We start from the raw sequence: 25,071 nt of genomic DNA, 5'->3' as shown, positions 1-25,071 counted from the left end.
ACTCGGGTAGCCACAGTACACGTGTACACCTCGATTAGTGTGCATGAGCTTCCTCCAACTCTATATAAGAGCTCACAGACTTCGTCGGAGGTAAGGTGACTCTCATATTCGAAACCACTTTTTTGCTGCTTGCTTGCCTGACTTGAGCGTCGGAGGGTCGTCGCCGGGAACCCCTTCCCGGCCCGACTTCTTTGCAGGTCCGTCGGAGCTCCACACGGTCAACGGGGGAGCCGCGTCATCAACTAGGAAAGCACCACGTACCCAGTGTACATTGATTCAGCGATTCAGATAGGATCCCCTTAAATAAAGTAATTCAGAAGTTGTATTTAAAAAAAAATATTCCCACAATTTTTTGATACTATAACACATATTCGTTTTAGAAAAACTCAATCACTGTAACGATTATAATTTTTCATCACAGTTGTATTTTTAAACACACATTTGAACTACAAATGCCATGCCAAAGTCAATTGCTGGCTAATAAAGATATAATTGAATTAGAATATTCGATAAGCCACCCAGTGGCCTGTTTCACAGTCAACCAAAAAGAAGCCAAATTGTGCAAATGACTGCAGGTAGTTGATCAATCAAAGCGGGCAGAAGTCGTTCTTTTGGTGTCATCCAAGGCAGAGTTACTTGGCAATATCTTGCAAGAAATTTTAACAGTCTCGTCATTCGCTCTATGATTTGCTTCATGTGACTTTGATCTGCAATTGTGATTCTTGAGATTGGACTTCACTATATATTTTTGGTGATACAGCAGTACAAATTTCAAATAATTTTCTGGTGAAGGTAATAAACAAATCACAGAGAGAAGACGATGAAGATTTTAATTTCAGGATAGTAATACTTGAACAAGTTATATGCGAAGTATAAGGTTAATGAACAAACGTACATAAATGTTAAGAGATCCAACTGCTCATAAAGTCATAACGGCAATTTTGCTGGAGTACCAGCTTGACGAGGATACTTTCTCGGAGTTGCACGGTCTTTCACACAGATCACGCTAGTTCGTTGTCCTTTTGGGCTATGTGACTCCACTGAAAATGAGAGAAACAAGTAACGATTTGTGAAGTTGATATGATCTGGAGGACTCAATGTTTTAACAGGCATCAGAACATTAAAGAATGTTGGTGAGCTAATAAGCAAGTAGCCAACTTGAATAACCAGAAGATGAAGTTGAATTTTCAATAACATTAAAGAGATTATAATAAGCAAATAAATTAGATGACATGGAGATATAATTCGCCAGTAGATTGTTTCTTTAACTGAAACATTCTGTATCATGTTTATCATGATGAGGTTTCTGCTTATTTTATAACAATGGCCCAGGGATCATGGTGCCACTTAGTGCTAGATCTTGTTATCTTTCTAAAACTAGAAACAAAAAGGATTTGCCACACCAAAATTACAAAGCACTCCCACACCGAGAAAACCAACTCGCAAGAGCAGGAGGAAGATTAAAAAAGAGACAAGCGTGTGCATTAAAAGATGAAGTGCAAGCACCTTGTGCCCTTGAGTATGTATTGTTTTCTAAGTTCGAACCTGTGAATTTAGAGCACCACCCTAGGCTAAATTTAGACTACTGTTGCCAAGCAATATTCTGAGTCTACGCCATGCTTATTCTATCAGTTTTCTGTCACATATCTTATCTACAGAAATTTGGGTTTCAACAGCAAACTCAAGTATTCTTAATTTCTAAACGATTCCATTTTCTTTATAAAATAAAAAAAAAAAAACCCAACTTACTGTCAACAAAGAGAAAGCAGCAAAAGCACAAACCTGTGCACAACTCTAGGATCGAAGCACCCAACAACTGAATTGAATTCTCAGCTCTTTTCACTTCTTCCTACAATAGCAGGAAAGAGATCACTGATACAAGAACCAAGACTAAAGCTCATTGACATTAAATGTTCATTCCTGTAGGTCTAGTGAACTAGTGATTGCTCAGTTGAGTTAATAACCATAGGGTGTCTCTAGGATAATGACTTGAATTGTAAAGATGGAAGATTTAATTTCAAAAGATGAAAATTTAATTTTGTCATAGAGTAGAAGAATATAGCGCCCTCAAGGAAAAAAAAAAACATCTTTCGTTGTATTTGAAGAATCCATAATCCACATATGTGAATTCTTCATATAGTCCTGTAGAAATCCTTCTATCACTAGTAACATTCAAATCAATAAAAGTGAAATGAATTTGACGAGGAATATAAAATCAACCTGAGGATCTGCACCTTTTGCAGCAACAAACAAGCCACCAACACGAACCAATGGAAGACAGTACTCAGCTGTACCAAGGAAAACCACTTAGCAAAGATATGTTACACAATGAACCACATATAATACAAACAGGTGATACAATCTGATCAAACTCCTACCCAAAATTCTCATTTCTGCAACAGCTCTTGCCACTGCTACATCAAATAACTCCCTGAAATCAGCACACTGCCCAACGCTCTGCCCTATCAACATGTTGATCAAACCATGTTTAGAATTATAATATTTGAGTTTGAAGATAGATGGAAATTAGATGTCAGTGAGAATGTTACAAGCCACTCATCTCAATAACTCTTCCTCAATAAGATTTAAATACAGATGAGATCCATATAGAATGGATGCCAAGTGTAGGTCCAGGTAGGCCGAGGGGGGAGGGGTTTAATAGCAACAACCCGGGGTACTTACACCAAGTGGATTCTCTCAGGCAAACATTTTGTGTATTTGTTATAAATTAAAAGTCTTATAGATGTGTAAACGTGAAAATATGATGGAATTTTAGCCTATGTTGGTCCAATGTATCAATGGCTGAAGCAAATTGGTTGAGTAAAATCCCTATCAATGAGAGCAATAAGTCATTATAGCCACCTACTATATGTTTTTAGTTGCATAGTCCTCCAAAAGGGCATACAAGCTATTGCATTGCGCTCCTTATTTTTCTTGACAAGAATTCAGAAGAAAAGGATATTTGCAACATGAACAGCTTTGCAAATTTCCCCATAATAGTTTCTAGTATTGGTTGACAATTTGCAAGTTATAATGGTCATGATACATGATATTTCAGGGATCAAGCAAAAGCAACTTAATTCCTTGAATCATATTGGATCTCAAATCACTTAAGACTAAAAGCATCTTTTAAACCTAGCTATCAGTTTAATGGAATATGAAAAAATTATATACCAATTAGTTTAGCACTGTGAATTTAGTTCATGCTACCAATCTGCTTTGCATGTTATATAGTTTGCCTGCTGACCTCCATATGAATTCAAACTGATGCAGAATATCCTCCTATAAATTATGCATCATGCTAATTGGAAATGTGCTTACCTCTGCTCTTTCACATAAGATCTGCACATTTGACAGGCCTATAAGAGTCACGATGTGCTCCAAAAAATAACATCTTTTCTTCATTGACTCTAAAAGAGTGAATTTCCAACCTATATGAACTCAAAGAGAGTCAGAGCAAAGTTTCAGGTAGCTGAATACAAAAACGTCCAAGAGCAGCAACTTCATTATATTGAACACAGAAGTAGTTTGCACATACAATCCTGGCTTGAATGGATTTTCTTTGATACAATATGATTCAAAATACGGAACTTTTACAATAGCATTTTTTTTACTAGAAAAATCTTTCACTGTTATTATTTTAGCTCTAACTACATCAAGAACTCAGCAAGGTAAAACTACAAGCTCCTTACAGTAGGAAGCCAATATCAGAGTTAGTGGATAAATTTAGCTAAGTTTCAGCTAAACTGAAAAAAAAAAATTGAATTTGACTGCATTTAACTAAGTTGGCATACTTAGGCATATTCTTATATTGACAATTCAACCTAGGGATAGATGTAGAACTTTCATAGCGGGTAACCCTGTAGGAAGTATACCTGAACTACGGATACTTCCAAAGGCTCTATAAAAATTTATAGCTTTTGATACTAACATCTAAAAAATATTTCCAGTGAATCAAATATCTAATGCTCAGTTAACATAACTCTTGTTTGAACTAAGATACATAGAGGTTAGAACCAAAGTTAATAACCATATAAGGATATAACAATATTGCAATTGAAAAGAAGTTTATAGCCTAAAATATATCTAAGAAACGTTGAAGGTCAATGTAGTCACCGAGAGAAACTTTTTAACAGCCTTAGAATACAGATTTTCTCTTATTATTTACCTCTTTTCTACAGAGGTTTACCAAGTATCTTGTTGTTAATTTGCATTGGAGTTAACAAGCTTTCATAAGGTTTCCTGTAACAATGCAGCAAAGTTCTTCCCAATATGTTATCCGCTAACAATTTCTAACGCACAAGAGAAGTTAATCGGAAGCTCATCAGGGCTTCATTAACAATCAAACACAAAACACTGCCAAATCTTCATGAATCGGATGGCAGGATGCTCGTGATCAATAAAAAGAACCAGGCAATCACGAGGAACGGGGAAAAAAGGGATTACTAGGACAGGCAATGGCAAGTATCATTCCAGGTAAGCCTGCACCAGAACCGACATCGACAACATTGAGCCCCTCCAAAGAAGTTGATTTTGCACAATGAGATAGGTAAGATCGCTGCAGAGGCGGCAGGATAGCTAGCGAGTCCTCAACGTGCCTTGTCATCACTTCGCTCTCCTCGGTCACCGCCGTCAGGTTCATTTTCTGCGGAATAAAATCCCTCAAAAAATTTCACTCGAGGGAGCACTTCTAAATATTCTCTCTCTTAATAAGATTCTTGCAATACCTCATTCCATTGGAGCAGGGTGCGGACGTATAGAGAGATCTGGTCCTTCTGGTGGGCAGTGAGGGATTCGACAGAGGAGACGGAGAGGTTGGGGGAGAACGGAGTTGGGGAAAGGGAGTTATTTCCAGGCGAGAGTGTTGCGGCTCTTGCGGTCGGCTTGGCGGAGTCGGCTGGAGCAGCCCCGCTGGTGAAGTAGAGGAGGTGGGTGAGGCCGCGGCGGCGGAGGAACGAGTTGCGGAAGGGGAAGGAAGAAAGGACGCGGAAAGCGAAGCGGCCGTAGACTACGGACATGATTTTCGCGCTGCGATGTGGCGGTGGCGGCTCTGCGATCCAGCGCCGCCGGATAAGCACCGACCCTCGACTTCAACGCCGCAACGGTGCAGCAGCAGGGTGAGGGGTGACTGGAATGTAGGGTAAGTAGCGGCGGGTTGGATTCGGGTTATCAAGAAAAAATCGAATCCGAAATGCAATTTCCATTTTCTTTTGCACATCGTTAACGATGTAGATTTATTTATTAAAATTCAAAAAAAAACACGGAAGGGATTTAGAAATTAATCTAAATAAATTGACGACATATTTACTTTACCCAATTAATATTGAAATTCTATTTAATCCATCGAAAACAATCCAAAATTATTTAATATTCAAATTGCGTTGTCCTTACTTCCACGTCAACCCAAACGGGTCGGCCCGGTTCGTTAATGTGTACTTGGACCTCGTAATGTGGTTGCCGCCTCGCTCCGAAGGGCCGATCCACAGATCGAGATACGAGTTGTGCGCGCCAGAGGCGGAGAAGAGAAGATGGGATACGTCAAGGTCTCCGACGCTGTCGCTAGCATGGAACGAGGAGGCGAAGACCTCGTAGATCGAGCTGCCGAGACGATCCCTTCCTCCCCCATTGAGATCGACATCTCACTCCCGCTCGACCGTATGAAGGCTCACATCGTGTGAGCACTGCAACTTTTTTTTTTATATGGTTTACTCACTTAATTCCTCGTCTTTTCCCTTTATTTTGCGGCATGCTATTTCTCGTCGGAGGATTTGTGGGTTGTTGGATAAGCCTCTTGCGGAGGTTGAAGTGGGCAACCAGAACCCCTCGCATTGAAATGAATAGGTTTCTCCTAGTATATTCTAAGTGCGAATCTTGTGGAGGTCATTAATCGATGCTTCCCAAGCTATTTTTGTTGATCCTGTTTGAAATGGGTGGAGATGGAATGCTGGATACGTGGCTCAGATGTTGACGAAATGAAGACTCCTTGCCGCCCCCAGAATAACTTCGAAGCACTCCTGTGTATCGCATATCAAGAGAAGCGTTAGTGACTGGACTAGGAAAGGGTCCCTGGTCTAGGCCCTTCGACTTTCAAATTAGTGATCGACAGAAGGTGATGAACAGTAGTATGAACAATGGAAATTGTGTAATCTTGCATAATATGAGCGTATATGCGTCTGTAGATGGAGACTAATTTTTATAGTTTTATTGTTTGTTTATGCACGAATCTTAAAGAGTTTCTAGAAAAGGACAGACCATAAAGATGCTCCGACACCTTTCCCAAAATGGATCCTCAATCTCTGCGTTTGACGGAGAGGAAGCTTTTGATGTCATATAGAATATTCGCTATCCTTTGTGGCATAAAATGCCAAAAAGAAATATGAGGTCATTGGGCCGAGCCCCACAACCGCTAACCTATCAATGAGCCTTTCCTATGACCCAGTCGACGATCACTTGGCCGATCGGATATATAGAATGTCGTCGGGGACCTGCCCCTTACTTGGCCTATCGGTTTTAACAAAAAAGTTCAATCGGATCAGGCGTCCGTTCTGTCCGATCGGACCGTAGTTCCGATCGGCTGGACTGCTCGACTGAGCTATGCAGTTATGCCATTTTTAGAGAAATTTTGGCCCTGGAGAGTACTGACTCATCTTGAGCTATTCATTCATATTGAGAGGCTTGGCGTTCGACCAGTCCGATAGTCTGGTCGAATAATCTCTTGGTCCAATGGTCTGATCGGCTAATTGGGTCGGTTGGATAATCTCCTGGCCGCGATGATTGACTGCGTTGCGCTGGCTTCAAAGGATGCCCCTTACTTGACTTTGGCCCGACCCCTCGAACTTTAACCCAACTCAAGGGGCCCCATCTCAATTGTTGTATCACAAGCCTCCCCCTCAAATCTAGTTGAAGGAGACTGCAAGTCCGATTGACTGGACAATTGTGTTGTTTGTGCTCCCTATCTTTCGGTCGGACGTTCATTCCTCACACTGTTGTGATGGTACATTTAACTGTTGATGCTTCTAGCATCCTCTGTTTCCCGACCAGACGCCGATCACCTTGAATTGACATTCTGGCACCTTGGAAAGAGGGCACATCGCTTATCATTAATGTTAGCCATGATGCGCACACCTTTTTGCCATAAGCATGCTTATCGCTTCCCATCTCTCATAAATGTCGCTGTGCCTATTTAACATGTGTCGCATGCCTACTGCCAAAGAATATCCGATGTGATATGCAATTGAGATTTGATGGGATCGCTAGCAGTTTAAATTCAACGGTCTGGATTAAACTTCTCTCCTTCACCCTTTTGATCGAACAGTTGCGGGCCACCATCCCTAGGGTTTTTAAGTTTCATGTGTCAATGCCACTATATTGTTTTCACGTTTTTTTCTTCATCTTCTTCTTCCTTGCCTCCTGTTCATTGCCGCCAACGATTGTTTGGACCTTTTGTTCCTCTAGTTTTTAGTAAGTTCCATTTCTCTCCCCATTTTAGTCTTCTCTTCATGGCTTTCGGTCCTCCCGTCATCGTTCACGGGCTTTGGTACACCTCCCCTTCGATCGTCACATTCCTCATGACCACCGTATTGTTATCTCCTTTGGTTATGACCATCCCCATATTCCTCCGTCCGACTTTCTTACTTTTTTCAAAGACCAATTCATGGCTAGACTCCGCTTTCGTTTACATCTTTTTTTCTCTTAAATCTGCCCTTATTTTCACATTCTTCTATAACAATTAGCACCTAATTCCATTAGGTTGTTGTGCGGAGTTATAGTGTTATTCCACCTATACCGAGTCCCACTGTATCCTCAAATTTTTCACTACTTCTACTATCCGAAGAAGTTTGAGCCAGGCGTTTTCATTTTCCAAGCCCGAGAGTTGCCGTATTTTTTGATAAAATGTCTTCCTTTAATAAAGGCTGAAAATCCCACTTCTTCTATTTCTAATCGGCTCGTCTTGTGGCTTTCCCGACTGGGTGGCAAATGAAGTTGCCCAACCCTCCCTAGTTAAGCAAGTATAAATGGGAGCTGATCTAACTTGAGGCCTCCGCTCGCCGGTCTTAAATACCACATCCATAAGTTGCTGATTGAGGAGGTGCTATATATGTTCGGATTGAGTCTCATCCAAACTTGATACCCAATTGCTTTGGTGAGAAATTCATCCCCTTATTTATGTTGGATCTAACTGGTTTTTTCTCTGTTTTGCAGCTAAAATCACGTGGAAGGCGTTGCTATGTGACTCTACAAAGTTAGCAGACGACGAGATGGATGCTCGGGGGAAGTCGAGCTAGCAAGCCGTGGACTATTGCTTATCGGCCCCTCCGAAGAGCCGACCGGCGAAGAGGAGACAAGCCGAGTCACCGGCAGCGACACGACCGCCAACACTAAGGAGTTGCCACCTTTGCATCCCTTCTTGCTGTCGGTAGCTATTCCTTCCGAGTCCACCACTTCTGTAGAACCCCTTATCCATCATCAATAATGAAAAAGGCGTCGATCGGCAACCCTCGTTTGGTCGGTGACCCTAGCTCCACAAACTTCCGCCACGACATCGATCGCACGACCTCGCTTCAAGCGAGGAGAGAGCTCTACCTCCGCCGGTCACGAAGCTGCAACTAGTTGGCCTACTCCAGCTTCATCTGAGCGTACACCTTCGCTTTCTGAGTTGCTAATCGGAGCTATCCCGGCAGAGCCGGTCTCCTTTTTGATGCCGCCTCCTACCAAGCCGGTGCTACCCTTTTCCACAATACACTCTACTCCCCTTTCCAAATCCAATAGAAAATCAAAATCCAGCTCCGCAGCACCCAGTGAGCCAGGTAAGCAGAGATGGATCAAGACGATCCTTAGATTGCCCACTCATGACTTGCTTTCCACACACTTGGCTAAGTTCTTGGCCCTGGGCCAGACACCTAATAAAGATTCAAGGACCTTTTGCCCAAACTTGGGCGGATTCCCAGGCTCGAGCGGCCTCAAGCTCATCCGAGGAGCTAGTTGACCACTTCTGCCAGGACGCTACTCTTGGGGTTGCAAGGTTGCAAACATAGTCACATATTGAAAACACACGGGAAAGATTATGAGTTTATAAGAAAAAGATATCTCCATTGGCATGAGGCCTTTTGGGTAGAGGGCTTAGGCCCAAAGTGGACAATATTATACCATTGTGGAGATATTTAAATCCTTTTTGATCCAACAATTGATATCAGAGCGAGGTCGCTCTTCACCGGACTAACTGCCGGAAGAAGCACGAGCGAGAGTCATGATCCAAGATCGAACCATGTGAGTGAGACCTTGAACAAAGTAAGGGAGGCCCTGAGCAGGTCAGCTATCTGATGCTTGAGGGGAGGCCTTGAGCAGGTCAAGAGTGACCCGATATTCGAGGGGAGACCTTGAGTAGGTCAAGAGTGACCTGATACTTGAGGGGATCATGTGGTCCTTTGTTTGAGGGGGGGATTGTTGGGGTTGCAAGGTTGCAAACATAGTCCCACATTGAGAACACATGGGAAAGATCATGGGTTTATAAGAAAAAGATATCTCCATTGACATGAGGCCTTTTGGGTAGAGTTCAAGAGCAAAATCATGAGGGCTTAGGCCCAGAGTGGACAATATCATACCATTGTGGAGATATCTAAATCTCTTTTCGATCCAACAACTACTAGGTAAGCTTATTATGCCCTCGTACATTCATTTGTCTTGTGCACTTCATCTAACCTTCTTTTTACTTTGGTAGTTCTTGCTGGAGGGTCTGACTCTATGCCATAAATTGGTCAGGCTAAACCATGAGCTAAAAACATTGCAGGGCTCGGTCGGGGAAAATCCTTCGATTGTAGTTCTATTTTATTTGTCGTCGATACGCCATCAGTTGAGCAGCTGCTTTATCCCTTCATTTATAAGATCAAGCTCCATAAGGCGCCGAACTGAATTATCGTTATCATATAATTGCCTCCGATTGGACTCCACTCTGACTTCCACCGGCACGACAGCTTCTCCGTACACTAAATCGAAAGGGGTTATACCCGTGGCCTCTCAGGGCGTTGTGCGGTATGTCTATAACACACTTGGCAATTCATCAACCCAATTTCGTCTAATATGGTCGAGCCGAGTTTTGTGTCCTCTAATGATTTCTCTATTAGTGACCTCCGCTTGGTCATTGCTTTGTGGGTAAGCCATTGAAGTAAAGGCTTGTAGAATGTCATAACTTGAGCACCATTCTGGGATTTTCCGCCCTTAATTGTCTTCCATTATCCGAGACAAGCTTGTAAGGAATGCTGAATCAACACACTATGTTTGCTATAAGAATTTGATGATCATTCGTTCGGTTATCTTGGTCAGCGGTTCAGTTTTCACCCACTTAATAACCACAGCTACTAAGAGATACTTTCTTTGACCAAACGCCATCGGAAAGGACCCCACTATATCCATTCCCCATTGGTCTAACGAGCATGAAACAATTGAGGTCTTCATGGGTTGGTGTGGAATATTTTGATGTTTTTGGCATGATAAACAAGTGGATAGAAGCCGAGCCAAATCCTCTTGCAAAGTGGTCCAAAAATACCTAACTAATAAAATCTTCTGAGTGAGTGACCGATCGCCCGGGTGACTTCCATATGATCCCTGATGTACTTCTTGGAGAAGGTACTGTATATCATTCGTTCCGACACACTTGAGCAATGGACGAGAAAAGACTCTCTTATATAAATGATCTCCTACTAATGTAAATCGAGTTGCCCACTTCTTTATCATATGAGCCTTCTCCCGATCGGTCGGTAAAATTCCATGCTGAAAGAACGAAGGTGTCCTCCAATCACTTTGTATTTCTTCTTCAGCTTGTCATTCAATGTGAGCTATCAATAAAGTTTGATCAACCAACTTATCCAGCGTCCAGGGGCTTAGAGAACTAGCCAACTTGACTAACTTATCAGTATATTGGTTTTCCTACTGGGAAGTTTTCTGTAGCACCACCTCTTGAAATCTCCCTTTTAGTTTATCAAATACTTTCGCATATAACTTCAACTACTCATTATTTATTTTGAAATTGCCCGATAGCTATGTAGCATGGATACGGGTTCGGGTATCGTATCGGACACGACACGGATACGGTGATACGAAATTTTTTGAAAATATAAGACACGATACGGCTAGGATACGACGATTATTAAAATATATAAATATATAAATATATAAATATTATATATATATAATATAAAAAATTAAAAATCCTAGAATAGAAAACCACATTACATCAATCATAATATCCATTACAAACAAAAAGTAAACATAACAAAATATAAAACACCAAATCCATCTTAAACAAGTAAAAAAATCAAACATCCATATCTGTATCATCACCAACGCCACCTTCGTCAGTAAACAAGACTGACCCCAACTCAGGTTCATCAAGAGACAAATTGACAATTTCAAGGATAGAAGCACCCTCCATGTCCATGGAATCAAATCCATCTGCTCTAGCATCCCACATCTTACTTTCTCCTTCACTATAATGTGGACTCCTCCTAGATAAAAAACAAAGATTATAGTGAACATACACCAAATCTTCCGCTCTTTGTGGTGTTTTCTTGTTCCTCTTCAATGAGTGTATGAAACTGTAGGTGCTCCAATTTCTCTCACAACAAGAAGAAGAAGATGGTTGTCCAAGTAGCTTTAAAGCTAAACTTTGAAGAGTTGGTGCAGAAGCACCATGGATAACCCACCACTTAATTGGAGACATCAAACCTTGATCACGCATTGCATCATTATCAGAAAAATCATCAATGGCAGCTGAAAAAGAGGCAAACTCCTCATTGAGACTTCTTCGTTCAGATGAATTGGAGTAATATCTTTCAATGCACTTTTTCCTTTCCCTTGAAACTTCAATGTCCCTATGAGGAGGAAGACGATTGGGAGATTCTTGGAGCCACTCATGGCTATAATACCTATATAAAAAGATTGATAGTTTAACATCATTCACAAACTAATATTTCTAATTTGCTAAAACTTAGAAAGTTAAAATTTTTTAGAGCTTTACCTTGGATTCAAAGAATGCGCCAAACAATGTAAAGGTGTATTGCTTTTATTCCATCGCTCCACCAGAATATTATGAACAACCTCATAAACTTTGAATCTTCACTATGAGCCCCCTTTGAGATAGCAACTCTCATTTTCTCTATCATTTCATCCCACCACTCATAGACTAAATGAAGACAAGGTTGATTAGTGTCCGCTTTCCTTAGCATCTCATAAATCGGACTTGTGAAAGCAAGTATATAATCAATCTTTTCCCAAAATTGATCATCCAATATCTTGTATTTCACTACTCTGGCCTTCACTACATCCGCCTCCTTGTACACATCCCATCTTTCACTAATCACCATGTTTTCAAGACATTTCTTGATTTGTCTGAACCTTTTAAGCATAATGATCGTGGAAGCAAATCGAGTATCTACAAGTGATAGCATCTGCAAGTGATAGCATCTTCAAGTTTGAGTTATCGTTGAACATCGATAATCTCATATTGTGATTCAAGATAAAATTCTTGATCATTGAAGCATCATTTGCTACTTCTGCTATCCACTTGCACTCATCAAAGGATTCTTTGTTTTGTAGAGAGTCAGCTGGTGCACAAATATTCTTCAAAGCAAGATTCAATGTGTGCACAACACAAGGAGTCCAAAATATGTGTGGATACTTTGCCTCAACGAGTAACCCTGCAACTTTGCAAACAGGAGCATTATCGGTGACTACTTGGACAACATTCTGATGTCCCACTTCATTTATAGCATTAATGAGCAACTTAGAGATGAAAATTTTATCCTTGTACTGACCTTCACAATTTATAGCCTTCAAAAACATAGGATCACTTTCACACACGGCTATGATATTAATTAACGGTCTTCTTTGCATATCCGACCACCCATCACTACACATACTAACCCCCTTTTGTTTCCAAGCAGTTTTTGTTGGCTCCAACAACTTTTCAATATGAGCTTTTTCTTTTTGAAGAAGTGAAGTTCTCAATAAATTGTATCCAGGTGGAAGATAACCTGGAATCGTTCGTTGAGTAGCCAAACTAAAAGCACGAACATAATGAGGATTCCTAGCAATATTGAAAGATAATCCCCCGTGTAAAAGAGCCTCGCAATTTCAGAGTGGAGCTCATCTCTAGCATTCAAGTTAAAAGCTTTTTCAAGAGGGCCAAGTTGTCCTTTCCTCTTCTTTGTTAGAGTTGGATCATCATTTTACAAAGGACCAGGACCACTAAATGATGATTTTGAAGCCATGTTTGATGATGCAGACGACGAAGGCAACGAAACTTCTTTCGGTTTAGAATTCTTCTTTCTCAATTCTGCATCATCCACAAGTTGTTGCATACGCTTTATTTGATCCATTGTAACAGCTGTACAACCAGCAATTCCAGCCCTTTTTTGTTTTAACAGATGTGCTTTCACCCTCGAATATGATCCTTTGCACACTTTAGTACATATATTGCATGACCAAGTGACATTTTCTCCTCCAACTGCCTTTTCCACCTTGGTTACAAATTTCCACAGAGGAGAATAATCATCAATATCCTCCTGTCCACTCTCATTTTGAAAACTTTCCATAGCAAATAGGCTGGAGAAATAACATAAACATATTGATCAATAGACTTTCCAGTTTCCAACAAATTAAAAAAGTGTTGTTCTATTGACCATTGCACTATTTGCACACTGCACAGGAAGCCCTAACCAAAATGTGCAGTGCAACCAAAATGTGCAGTGTTAAAACTGCTATGAGAAAGGTCTCATGGATGTGCAGTTCTTTTTTTTCAGATGAAAGAAAAGCGAAAAAACAAAAAAACAACTTCAGAATCGTGATTTCAGAAGAAAAAACAGAAAGGGAAACTTGCCAGAAACTAGAGGGCGGCAGCGAGTAGTGACGAGGCGAGCACAGCGAGCAGAGGCGAGCAGAACAGTGGCGTGGTGGCGACTCTGGTGAGGCAAGCAGAGCAGGCGAGGCGAGAAGAGAAGCGACGAGAGCATAACAACGGCGAAGGTTTGCACGAGCAGCGGGGAAGGTTTGCAGCGAGCAGCGGCGAAGGTTTGTACTTTGCAGCGAGCAGCGGCGAAGGTTTGCACTTTGCAGCGAGCAGCAGCGAAGGTTTGCAGCGAGCAGCGGCGAGAGTAGGGAGGAAATAATCGGGAGCAATACAAAACCAAAGGAATTTAGGGTTTTGTTATGTCAAATTCATTTTAATTTATTTATTAATCAATCCTTAGAAATTTATTATTTTTCAATTTGAGCCTTATAACTTTTAGTTTTTTTACATTTGAGCCCAAACATATCCGGAAACGTGTCCCATCTGTGTCCCAGCGGTATCCTAACTGTATCCGGCTGGTCAAACTTTAAAAAAGTCAATGACACGGATTTTGCCGTATCCGACACACGTATTTGCGTATCGTGTCCGTGTCTGTGTCCGACACTTGAGAAAAAAAAAACTGCAAGTGTCCGTGCAACATAGCCCGATAGTTGCTAGTTGAGAATCTGAGTAAATCAGGACTCGGGAAGCTCCATATGTTTTGCAACCACCGGCTATTAGTGTTTCATATTCCGCTTCATTATTGGTGGCCCGATACTCCAACCAAATGGACAGCTGCATTCTGTCTTCACGCGGTGATATTATAAGAATCCCAACTCCATTGCCCTGTCGGGTGGACGATCCATCCATATAAATCTTCCAAGTTTCTTCCGTTTAAGACTTTGTATATCCGTTTCTTCATTCGGTGAAATTGCCTGTCGGCTTGGGTTTTGATGGTCGATCAAGGTTGATATTGTATATCGTACATGCTTAGTTCCGTGGTCCACTTGAACAATCTTATGGACGCTTCTAGATTGATGAGTACTCGGTCTAGTGTACTATTAGTTAAAATAATTATGGGATGAGAAAGAAAGGGCGTAACCTTCGAGCGGCTAAGACCAGCCCGTACACCAACTTCTCTAGAGCGGTTAAGCGACATTCAACGTCTTTTAATAAATCACTTAAAAAATACATAGGTTGCTGCTCACTGTATCCTGTCGTACCAATGTTGACTTGACAACCCTTCTCAATGGAAGACAAATATATCTGTAGTGTCTTGCCCACAATGGGCTTAGCAAGCACAGGTAAAGAAGATAAATAATTTTTAAGATCCTCCAGTGCCTAGTCACACTTGGTGTTGCACTGGAATTTAGTAGCTCGACGAAGTATCATGAAGAATGGTAGACTCTGATCGAATGACCTTGAGATGAATCAGGATAAATATGGCATTCGTCCAGTCAGGCGTTGTGCTTCCTTCAGATTCTGTGGCGGAGCCATATCTTAGAGGGCCTTCACCTTGCTCGTGTTGGCCTCAATTTCCACTCGGTCACGATGTAGCTAAGGAAGCGTCCACTCTTGGCCCAAATAAACATTTGTTGGGTTGAGCTTGACCCCGTACTTTCTCAGGGTTTGACACATCTCCTTTATATTTGCACATAAATCAACACATCGGAGGGATTTGATTAATATCATCTATATATACCTCCATGCTTCTGCCGATCTACTTTTGGAATACCTTGTTTATAAGCTGCTATGTTGCTCCCACATTCTTCAGTTCGAACAGCATGACGCTATAACAGTATGTTCCTTCAGCAGTAATAAAGCTAACCTTTTCTTAATCTTCTTATGCCAAGGGGAACTTGATAATAGCCTTGATATGCATCCAACATGTATATCATCTCGCAGTCAACTGTTGAGTCGACCACTTGATCGATGCGCGACAAAGAGTAATAGTCTTTTGGGCACGCCTTGTTTAAATTTCTGAAGTCCACACAGACCCGCCATTTGTTACGAGCTTTGACACTAGCACCATATTTGCTAGCTAGCTCAGGAATTGAACTTCACGAATATGCCATGCTTCAAGCAGCTTATCCACTTTCGCTCGGATAATTTGATTCTGCTCAACTCTGAAGTCTCTTTTCCTTTGCTTAACCGGTCGAGCGTCCGAGCGTTCGAACGGACGTGAAGCGCGTGCTCCATCACTGTTGGTGAGATATCCATGAGTTCCTAGGGTGTCCAAACGAAGATATCATTGTTGTGCACCAAACAAGCGACCAACGTTGCTTTGTTCTATGGGCTTAGATCGACTGTTACTTGAGTGACAACCTCCGGTCAGTTGGGATGAATTTGTACTTCCTCTTTTTCTTCATAAACTAGGGTCAGGAGAGCTTCTTGAATAGGGTTAACCTCTACTCGCTGGGTTTTCCGAGCGGCAAGCGTTTTAGTTTTCACCATTTCTACATAGCACTTTCGAGCTACCAACTTATCTCCTTTGACCTCGTCGACCAAGTCGTCTTCCGGAAGATTTAATCTTCTGGCAGAATGTGGAAACTATTGCTAGAAATTCATTCAGCGTTGGTCGATCCAATATTACGTTATAATTCGAAGGTGAGCCCACCACAATAAAGTTTGAGCGGTAAGTCCTCATGAGTGGCTCCTCCCCAAGAGAGATAGCCAACTGAACTTGTTCGATTGGCTTGGCTGTACTTCGTTTCTCGTGAACCCATAGAGAGGAGTTGTCATTGACTGGAGCTCACTTTTATCCATATGAAGCTGCTCGAATGCCTTCTTGAAAATGATATTGGCCGGCTGCCTATGTCAACAAAAGTACGATGAATATTGTAATTGACGATCACAACTTTAATAATTAATACATCATCATGGGGTATTTCCACCCCCTCTAAGTCTTTGAGACTAAAATTGATCTTCGGTCCTTGTGCTTTCTCCTGGCTACACCCGATCGCGTGGATCTTCAATCGGCATATGTGTGATTTTTTTTGGCCCGATTGGAGTTATCATCGGTTAGGTCGTCCGCTATCATATCAATGTTGTCGCGAGCGTCATTTCTACGATTTTCTTCCTCCTTGGCGGGTTGACACAACTGTTTTACAGCAGCCTAAGATGACACTCGGTTATTTCTTTGTTGAGGCCTTGGTTCCAATCGACCCTCGCAGGTCTAAGCCTGTGGTTCGTTCGGTTGGCGATGACGCTGACGGTTAGTAGAAAAGGATCGCTGGCGAAACCCCTGATTAGCCTGTCGGCATTGCTCTTGATTAAAATAGTAGCGATCTTCTGTGTTATGGTTCCTGAGCGTTGGTAGGTATAAAACATAGGAGCCTATGGTCGGGGCTTGGGGAAGCATGTCCGTTTGGTTTCCACTTGTTGAACCGCTTGCGGTCTTGGCTCACGGTGTTGTGGCTGATGGCCCGGTCGGGGCCCCTTAGGTGGCAAAGTAGCGGGTGACAGTTGGTGCTCGGGAACGGTGGTGGGAGCAGAAGGAGCCACCTCTTTCTTTCTAGCGGATTGAGCTTCTTCGACGTTGATGTATCTGGTGGCTCATCTAAGCAGATGATCGAAATCCCTCAGAGGTTTCTTAACGAGGGATCGGAAGAACTCGCCATCTGTGAGCCATTGAGCAAAACACTCAATAAAATCTTTGGGTGGTTGAGGGGGCGTGCATGGTCACTTGGTTAAATTTCTTGATGTATGCTCTCAATGGCTCCTTGGGCCCTTGCTTGAGAGGAAAAAGACTTAATGTCGTCTTATGATAACGACGGCGATCGGCAAAGTGATGCAGAAAAACTTTGCGAAAGTCTTTAAAACAACATATGATCTCGGTCGGGAGTCGGTTGAACCACCTCTACGCCAAGCTAAACAAAGTCATGAGGAACACTTGGCACTTGACCCCTTCCGTGTACTGATAGAGGATAGCCACGTTTTCAAATTTGAGTAAGTGATCCTCCGGGCCGATCACCCCTCCGTATTCTCTGATCGAGAGAGGTCGAAAATGAGCCGACAGTTTATCCTCCAAGATTTCATGGGAGAGCGACATGCTCGCTCGCTCGGGGGAGGTACTAATCATTGGGCCTTTTCCTTTACTATCATCCCGAGTGAGTGCATTTTCATAGGACGATCCTTGATGCCTCTTTGCTCGACCCATATTGTCAAGGGGCGTGTGGGCAACGCTCGGTGATAAGCTATCAGTGATAGGGGCACGACCAGGAGGTTGGTCGGATGTACATGTACTTGCGGGAAGGCAATTGGGGGAGGCTGGATCGACTGGAACCCGGTCAGGCCTTCCACTTGAGTACCTCACTCAGCTTGATGGTCAATCGCAGACACAGCGGGCTCGTTCGGAAGATGGCCTTTGGTCGCTACTGCACCATTCTAACCGCTCGGGCGACTATCAACAATTCTAAATCTTCCTTGCGACAGTGTCAAGTGAGTTGTCCAGTCTCGTCCATCCTCACATTTCAGATGCAGGCGAAGTTCTCACAAATGACGCTAAATATGATCCTGTCTGAAATCGGTAGAGATGGAATGCTGGATACATGACTCAGATGTTGACGAAATGAAGACTCCTTGGTGTCCCAGAATAACTTCGAAGCACTCCTACATATCAAGAGGAGCGTTAGTGACCAGACTAGTGAAGGGGTCTTCGTCGTAGGCCCTTTGACGCTCAAGTCAGTGATCGACAGACGATGATGAGCAATAGTATGAATAGTGGCAATTGCGTAATCTCGTGTATTGTGAGCGTACCTGCGCTTGTAGATGGAGACCCTTTTTATAGTGTTACTATTTGTCTGTGCACGAATCTCAAAGCATTTCTAGAAAAGGACAGACCATAAAGATGCTCTAACAGCTTTCCCAAAATGGACTCGTAATCTCTGTGTTTGGTAGCGAGGAAGCTTCTGATGTACAGCTTGCATATAGAATATTTGCTATCCTTCATGACATAAAACGCCAAAAAGAAATATGAGGTTGTGGGGTCCACAACCTGCTTACTCGTCAAACTGATAGAGCCTTTCCCATGACCCGGTCGACGATCGTTTGGCCGACCAAACATATAGAATGTCGTCGGGAATCTGTCCTTTACTTGCCCTATCGGTTTTAACCAAAGAGTTCAATCGGACTAGGCGTTCGTTCCGTTCGATCGGACTGTAGTTCCGATCGGCTGGACTGCTCGACCGAGCTATGCAGTTATGCTATTTTTGGAGAAATCTTGGCCTTGGAGAGTGCTGACTCGTCTTGAGCTATTCATCCATATTGAGAGGCTTGACGTCCGACGAGTCCGGATAACCTCTTGGCCCAATGGTCCGACCGTCTAATTGGGTTGGTCGGATAATCTCCTGGCCGCGATGATTGACTGCGCTAGCTCCAAAGGCTACCCTTGTCATGTAGCTTGCTAAATTGAACCTCGTTATTCTTGTACCACCATTTTGAATTTGCATCAATATTTGATTCAGACTGTGCGATTTACAGCTGATTCATGAAATATTTGTGAGCACATAAACCGAAGATAATTAAGTTTCAGGATACAATGTTGGAGAAACCACATGACTGGCTTGATCTCTTATTTGCTTTATTTGTCTACTTTTCTTCTCTAGCATGGTTATTTACTAATTTTAATTTATTTCTGACCTTGTATTATCTTTTTTTTTATTTATAATTAAATTGTCAAATTTTCACATGTAGCCAAGATTTCCAATTTTCTTCATATTGGTTGATGGTTGCCATTGGCTTCAACTGCATGCTTAACCGTTATTGTATCCTGTGATGCTCGATTGTTTATACATTTAATATGATATACAACAATTTTCATACTCGGGCTCAACTTAATGTCACCATTTTTATTTTTTCTTACTGCTTTTATTTCTCTATATTCTTGCAGTTTTCTTATGACACATATTACAAAATAATATATTCACCTATGTGAATTTTCCCAATATCACAAAGTTCAAAATAAGTTTTTTTATCTACTCTTTGTAGTTGTTATTTTGGCTAACAATTTAGCTTCATTTTTTTTTTTTTTTGCCATGTGTGAATAGAGAGTTCAATGAAACTTTTCTTAAGATTTTCTAACATAGATCTTTCACTCCTTTAATCTTCAATGAGATTGTGGAAATTTTGAGCAAGTTTTCTTCTAATCATTAAGTAACTTTTTTTTTCTTTCTTTTTAGAAATCTGTGCAAGGATTTGTTTTTGAAGTGGTCATCTCTTGATGAGTCTTGCTTCACGGTTGAGACTGTTTCTGGTGGCATCACAAATCTTTGTAAGTGTTGCTGTAACTACATACTTTTCTTGCTATGTTCTTTTGCTTAGCTGGGTCTTAGCAACCTTGTTTAAGGGCCTTGCATATCCTATTAGATTTCACTGGTCTGAAAATTCTTGCTTCCTTACTATATTTATCTGTTTACAAATTTAAGCATTAGCTGTTTAAATCTTGCAATGCATGCAGTGCTGAAGGTTTCTATAAGAGAAAATAGCGGGAACATGGATTATGTGACTGTTCGCTTGTATGGCCCAAATACAGATTTAGTGATTGATCGGAAACGAGAATTGCAGGTTCGGCTCAAAAGCTAGGATTTAAAGTAATGCCCTAGTATAATTACAAACCAAGAACCACTTAAAGAAGTAGATACATAAGTTCTTAATCAGATCTATATATAACAAAAAGGAATTCCTTCTCATGGTTACTATCCTTTTAACTCTTTATGTTACTTTTCTAAGATAATTCAAAATGGGTTAAACATGTTCTCATCTCAAGTTATGCAAATATTTTTTTAAACATCTACTTACCTCAGCTAAGTGCAATTTTAGGCACTACCACATCTCTCAGCAGCAGGATTTGGTGCAAAGTTGCTAGGAATATTTGGGAATGGCATGGTTCAATCATTTCTTGATGCTCGAACACTTTCACCAACAGGTTTGTATATACTTCGATTCCTCATATAGTTATAGGCTAATAACTGACAATTTAGGCCTTTGATTTTAATTCAACTATTGGTTCCTTATTTTGCTTGAGAAACTATTCAGACTAATATTTCCAAATTACAATTTCTTTGCTCATATTTTAGAATTTCTCTACTTACTTTCCAATTATAAAATGTTTCATGTTGGTTAAGTACACTTGTTGGACACCAAGCAGGTACCCAACACGTACAGGAGTTAAAGAGACGGTAGGCTGCTTATACTATTACATAAATATTACATATATAACATTATTTGACACTCTTGAATTATCTCAATCAATTGAAATTAAAGTAATTGTAATTTCAGGTGCACCTTGACTGTAGATACTTGTCTAGGGTATGTTTATGATATTTTTCTGTTGATATAAATACTTAAAATTACAGTTATTAAAGTATATTAGGTGCAATTAGAACTCTAGTTTTGGATCAACGAAGATTGAAGTCAAGGTTTCAGCACTATATATTATACAAACTCCTGTGCATTCCTTATATTGTGAGGCAGTAGACCAAGTGGTAATTGCACCTACTCTGAAAAGTCAAACTATACTTGTTGGATTTAGTTTCAATTTTCTCCTTATAGTTTTAATGTCTTGGCTTCCAATTTTTTTTTTTGGTCTCATTTTTGCAATCTGTAGTTTACTAAGTTGTCTCATCCCTCATAATTTCCCCTTCCTATTGTTTATTTTTTTTAATCTTTTTCCCTATAGTGATATGGTTTATAAATTGAGGGGTCAAATATTAAAACCCAAGAAATCATACTTTGAGGGGCAAAGTGCTGAAATGATCGTTCCTTATGTATTTAAGTCTTCCTGTCAATACTTTGGTAGTTTGGTGTCAGGGATTTGCTGATGTACACATTAGCATAAGTGCATGCCTTGTAGTTGTATCATGATGAAAGTGAGATGTTGTATGTAAATTGCTGCATTCATATTTTTGTTATATAAAGTGTTCTAATTTTTGAGATTTCTAGCATGCTGTTTTTTGAACTAAGTTAATTGCTTCCAGACATGAGCATCCCTGAAATAGCTTCTGAGATAGCTAGACAACTCCACAGGTTCCACATGGTGGCAGTTCCTGGTTCTACAGAACCACAATTATGGAATGATCTGTTGAAGTTTCTGGACAAAGGTTACTGTTATTATCTCACTTTTATAACTTATTTGTGTTGATCAAAGCTGAGTGTCAAATTTTTTTTTTTTTAATCATGTTGTATTTCCTTGCGTTCCATCCTGACAAAGAGCATTTGTTGCAGCTGCGGCATTAAAATTTGAAGACAGTGGGAAGCAAGCTAGGTATGAATCAATCTCATTCCCAGAAATCCGAGATGAAATTGATAAGCTCAAGGTACTATTTCAGAAAATTTGATTATTTGTAGGGTTTATTTTTTATCACCAAATTTTGAGGTTTTAAAAAATCTACCTCTCACTTTCATTTTGAATATGTACATGATTTCACAACAAGTTATAACAATTTCTACTTGAGATATTGAATGACACTTTTTTTTTATGAATATTACATCATGCCATATATTGATTCAACAATTTTAAACATTATTTAATAAAATAATTAAACAATTAGAATTTGATATAATTTGACAGTTTAGTACGCCATTTCTATCGCTAGAGAATCTGATGAGTCCAATGGCATATGATATCATGTGAAGATGATACTCTAACAATATTTACTCATACTTTTTTTCTGTGATTGATTCGATATAAAATCGAAAATATGCAATGAATTAGTTAGAAGTGAAAGTGTGATAGATATGCTAAAGCTTTGAAGTTTGTGATAGATCTAGTACTTAATTCCTGTTTTTATTGTGAAAAGTGGCTCACATAACTCATAATAGCTTTCTTCTACTTGAGATATGCTAACAGGATCTCACTACCCTTCTAAACTCACCTGTTGTCTTTGCCCACAATGATTTGCTTTCTGGGAATCTGATGTTAAATGACAAAGAAGGTGAATATCTTGTATATCTTTTCTCATTTTCATTCACCTGCATTGATGTTCTGAATTATACCTTTATCTTGTCTGGGAGCTCCATGCATTTTTATATTTATGGTGTCTAATATCCCACACGGACAGGGAGACTCTACTTCATTGACTTCGAGTATGGGTCTTACAGTTATAGAGGCTATGATATTGCAAACCACTTCAATGAGTATGCAGGCTTTGACTGTGATTACAGCTTGTAGGTTGCCTTCCTCTGTATTCAACTGATTATTGCTTGAATTATCTTGATAGAGTATTATGTTACTTTGTGCTACCTCTTTCCTGTTGTAACAGGTACCCACAAAAGGAGACACAGTACCATTTCTTCAGGAATTATTTAGAACCCCAGAAACCACATGAGGTATGTGAGTCTGATGGTAGGATTTGCTAGAGTCTGCAATATACTTGTTGAAAAGGTGAAGATTCATGATTAACTTTGTTTCTCATAGTGGATATACTTCGAGAAAAAAATAGTGTTGAGTGTGCTCCATTTATTTTGGAAGCTATATGCTATTCATGACTAGAAGCTTTAGCGTTTCGATATTTCACCATACATGATCATGTATTTCTGCATGCTTTCCTTTACTGAGACGGTTGCCATCTGCGTCTGAAGTCTGAAATAGGTTCACAGGCTCTGGTTAGTCAGTTTTATTAGATTATAAAATTCCCTCATTAGATTTTGAAGACTCAGATTATATGTTTTCTCAATTAATTTATTTCTTCTCTTGTCATTGTGTACTTTTATTGTGGAAAATAGTGAAGAAACTGATCTGAAAAATCCATTTCATTAGTGTCATTTCAAACATTGGATGTCTTCAGAGTCATTAAAATTTGAAGAATAACGCTACTATGAATAATAAAGGATCCAGACTCATCAAAATTGTATCTCAATCTTTGCTTTGAGCAGCTCAGCTTAGCTGAATTGTAAAGCTTTCTATTCGGCATTATAACAATTAGTACTCTCATGTTTGCAGGTGCCTGACGATGATCTTGAAGCTCTCTTTGTTGAAACAAATACATTCAGGCTTGCATCCCATATTTACTGGGCTCTGTGGGCTATTGTACAGGTACCAACTCAAGGATGCATAAAAGCAAGAGAAAAAAACTTGTGTTCTGCAGGAGACTTGAATTTAATTTCAGAATTTCAATGTGACAGGCACAGGTATCCTCGATTGATTTTGATTATCTCTCCTACTTCTTTCTTCGCTATAATGAATACAAGAAACAACGCGAAACATGCATTTCCGTTGCACGGGAATACCTCTCCAGATCCGCTGGAAGTTGAAGTAACGGCGGCGGAGTAATAATTCTTTCTCCCTTGAGATGCTCATGGACGGAGCATAGCGTTTGCAGATTGCTTATGGTTATTTTTGAGCCGACAAGTATACTTCACATTCATTCGGAGTGAAGTTGTAAGAGGCTAAGAGCCAAACTTATGTTGGCCAAGAGCGTTTCGTTTTTAGTACTAAATATCTGTTGAAGCGCCCATCTTGCACTTCTTCAATTCGAGGTAGTGATTCCTTATTGGTGGGTGTTTAGTACTAAATAGAGATAATTGTATTTCTTCCATATATTAATTGGCTCATTATTTTGAAAATGTACCGTGTTAATCATTTCCTTCCAACTTACGATAATTTATCAAAAGGCATATGTAGAGATCTAAATTTATTAAAAGATATACGCTATTTTGATATTTACCAAAGAACGTACTTTTTTAAATGTATTTCCTATTTTACCTTTATGACAATTTGATTTTTTCTACAATTTTTCTTTTCTCCACTGTATTTCTCTCTTCTCTTTTTTATATCGACATGGAGAACATATGAATAACATTAGTTAATTTTTTAATAATATTTTAATATATTTGAAGAAGGAAAAATAAAGAATAAATAGCATATTTGAACTCCTTGAAATTTCAGAAATCCACTGTGATCCGGCAGTAAGAATGGGGAACCCACTTCCTGAAGGGGATCAACCTGAGGACCGATGAAAGGCTGTGCGGTGGATGGCCGAGCCGAGCGGATGGGTAGGTCCGAACGGAGCTAGAGATAAGCCCATCCATGGGCTCATGTTTCCGACGCCAAGGCAGGAAGACCGAAGGGCCGAGCGGGAGTCCGCTCGGCAGGGGCCAAGGGCCGAGGGGGTTGTCCATTCGGCCAAATAGGGGCGAGGGTATAAAGGGTGCCGAGCGGCCTATGCGCTCGGCTTAGGATATAAGATATCAGCATTAGGCCGTACACAAGATCGCACGATCTTGCCGTCACATCACGGAGAGGCTGATAC

At 40.5% G+C, this 25,071-nt stretch overlaps 2 protein-coding genes across 3 annotated transcripts; one reads left to right on the top strand and one right to left on the bottom strand.

Annotated features, from left to right (window-relative positions):
• Positions 1-374: 374 nt before the first annotated feature.
• LOC122036407 (ribosomal RNA small subunit methyltransferase G-like) lies at positions 375-5,135 on the bottom strand. Of its 2 annotated transcripts, none has more exons than XM_042595706.1 (8): positions 4,728-5,135; positions 4,447-4,645; positions 3,322-3,431; positions 2,379-2,457; positions 2,221-2,288; positions 1,783-1,849; positions 896-1,040; positions 375-783 (listed from the first exon to the last, which is right to left on the bottom strand). In XM_042595706.1, the coding sequence occupies exons 1-7, from the start codon at positions 5,016-5,018 to the stop codon at positions 928-930; spliced, it is 927 nt and encodes a 308-aa protein (XP_042451640.1). In that variant the 5' UTR covers positions 5,019-5,135; the 3' UTR covers positions 375-783; positions 896-927. The 2 variants fall into 2 exon arrangements, with proteins under 2 accessions (XP_042451640.1, XP_042451639.1); XM_042595705.1 differs by having other exon boundaries at positions 375-707.
• Positions 5,136-5,416: 281 nt separating this feature from the next.
• On the top strand, positions 5,417-24,379 carry LOC122036408 (probable ethanolamine kinase). Its single transcript, XM_042595707.1, has 11 exons — positions 5,417-5,674; positions 20,002-20,093; positions 20,280-20,386; positions 20,642-20,747; positions 21,799-21,921; positions 22,046-22,137; positions 22,671-22,755; positions 22,882-22,987; positions 23,083-23,149; positions 23,763-23,855; positions 23,945-24,379. The coding sequence occupies exons 1-11, from the start codon at positions 5,529-5,531 to the stop codon at positions 24,071-24,073; spliced, it is 1,146 nt and encodes a 381-aa protein (XP_042451641.1). The 5' UTR covers positions 5,417-5,528; the 3' UTR covers positions 24,074-24,379.
• The last annotated feature ends 692 nt before the right edge of the window (positions 24,380-25,071 follow it).

The sequence above is a fragment of the Zingiber officinale genome, unplaced genomic scaffold (assembly GCF_018446385.1).
Source record: "Zingiber officinale cultivar Zhangliang unplaced genomic scaffold, Zo_v1.1 ctg154, whole genome shotgun sequence".
In the NCBI taxonomy this organism is placed as follows: Eukaryota; Viridiplantae; Streptophyta; class Magnoliopsida; order Zingiberales; family Zingiberaceae; genus Zingiber; species Zingiber officinale.
This window is presented reverse-complemented; position numbering and strand designations above follow the sequence as displayed.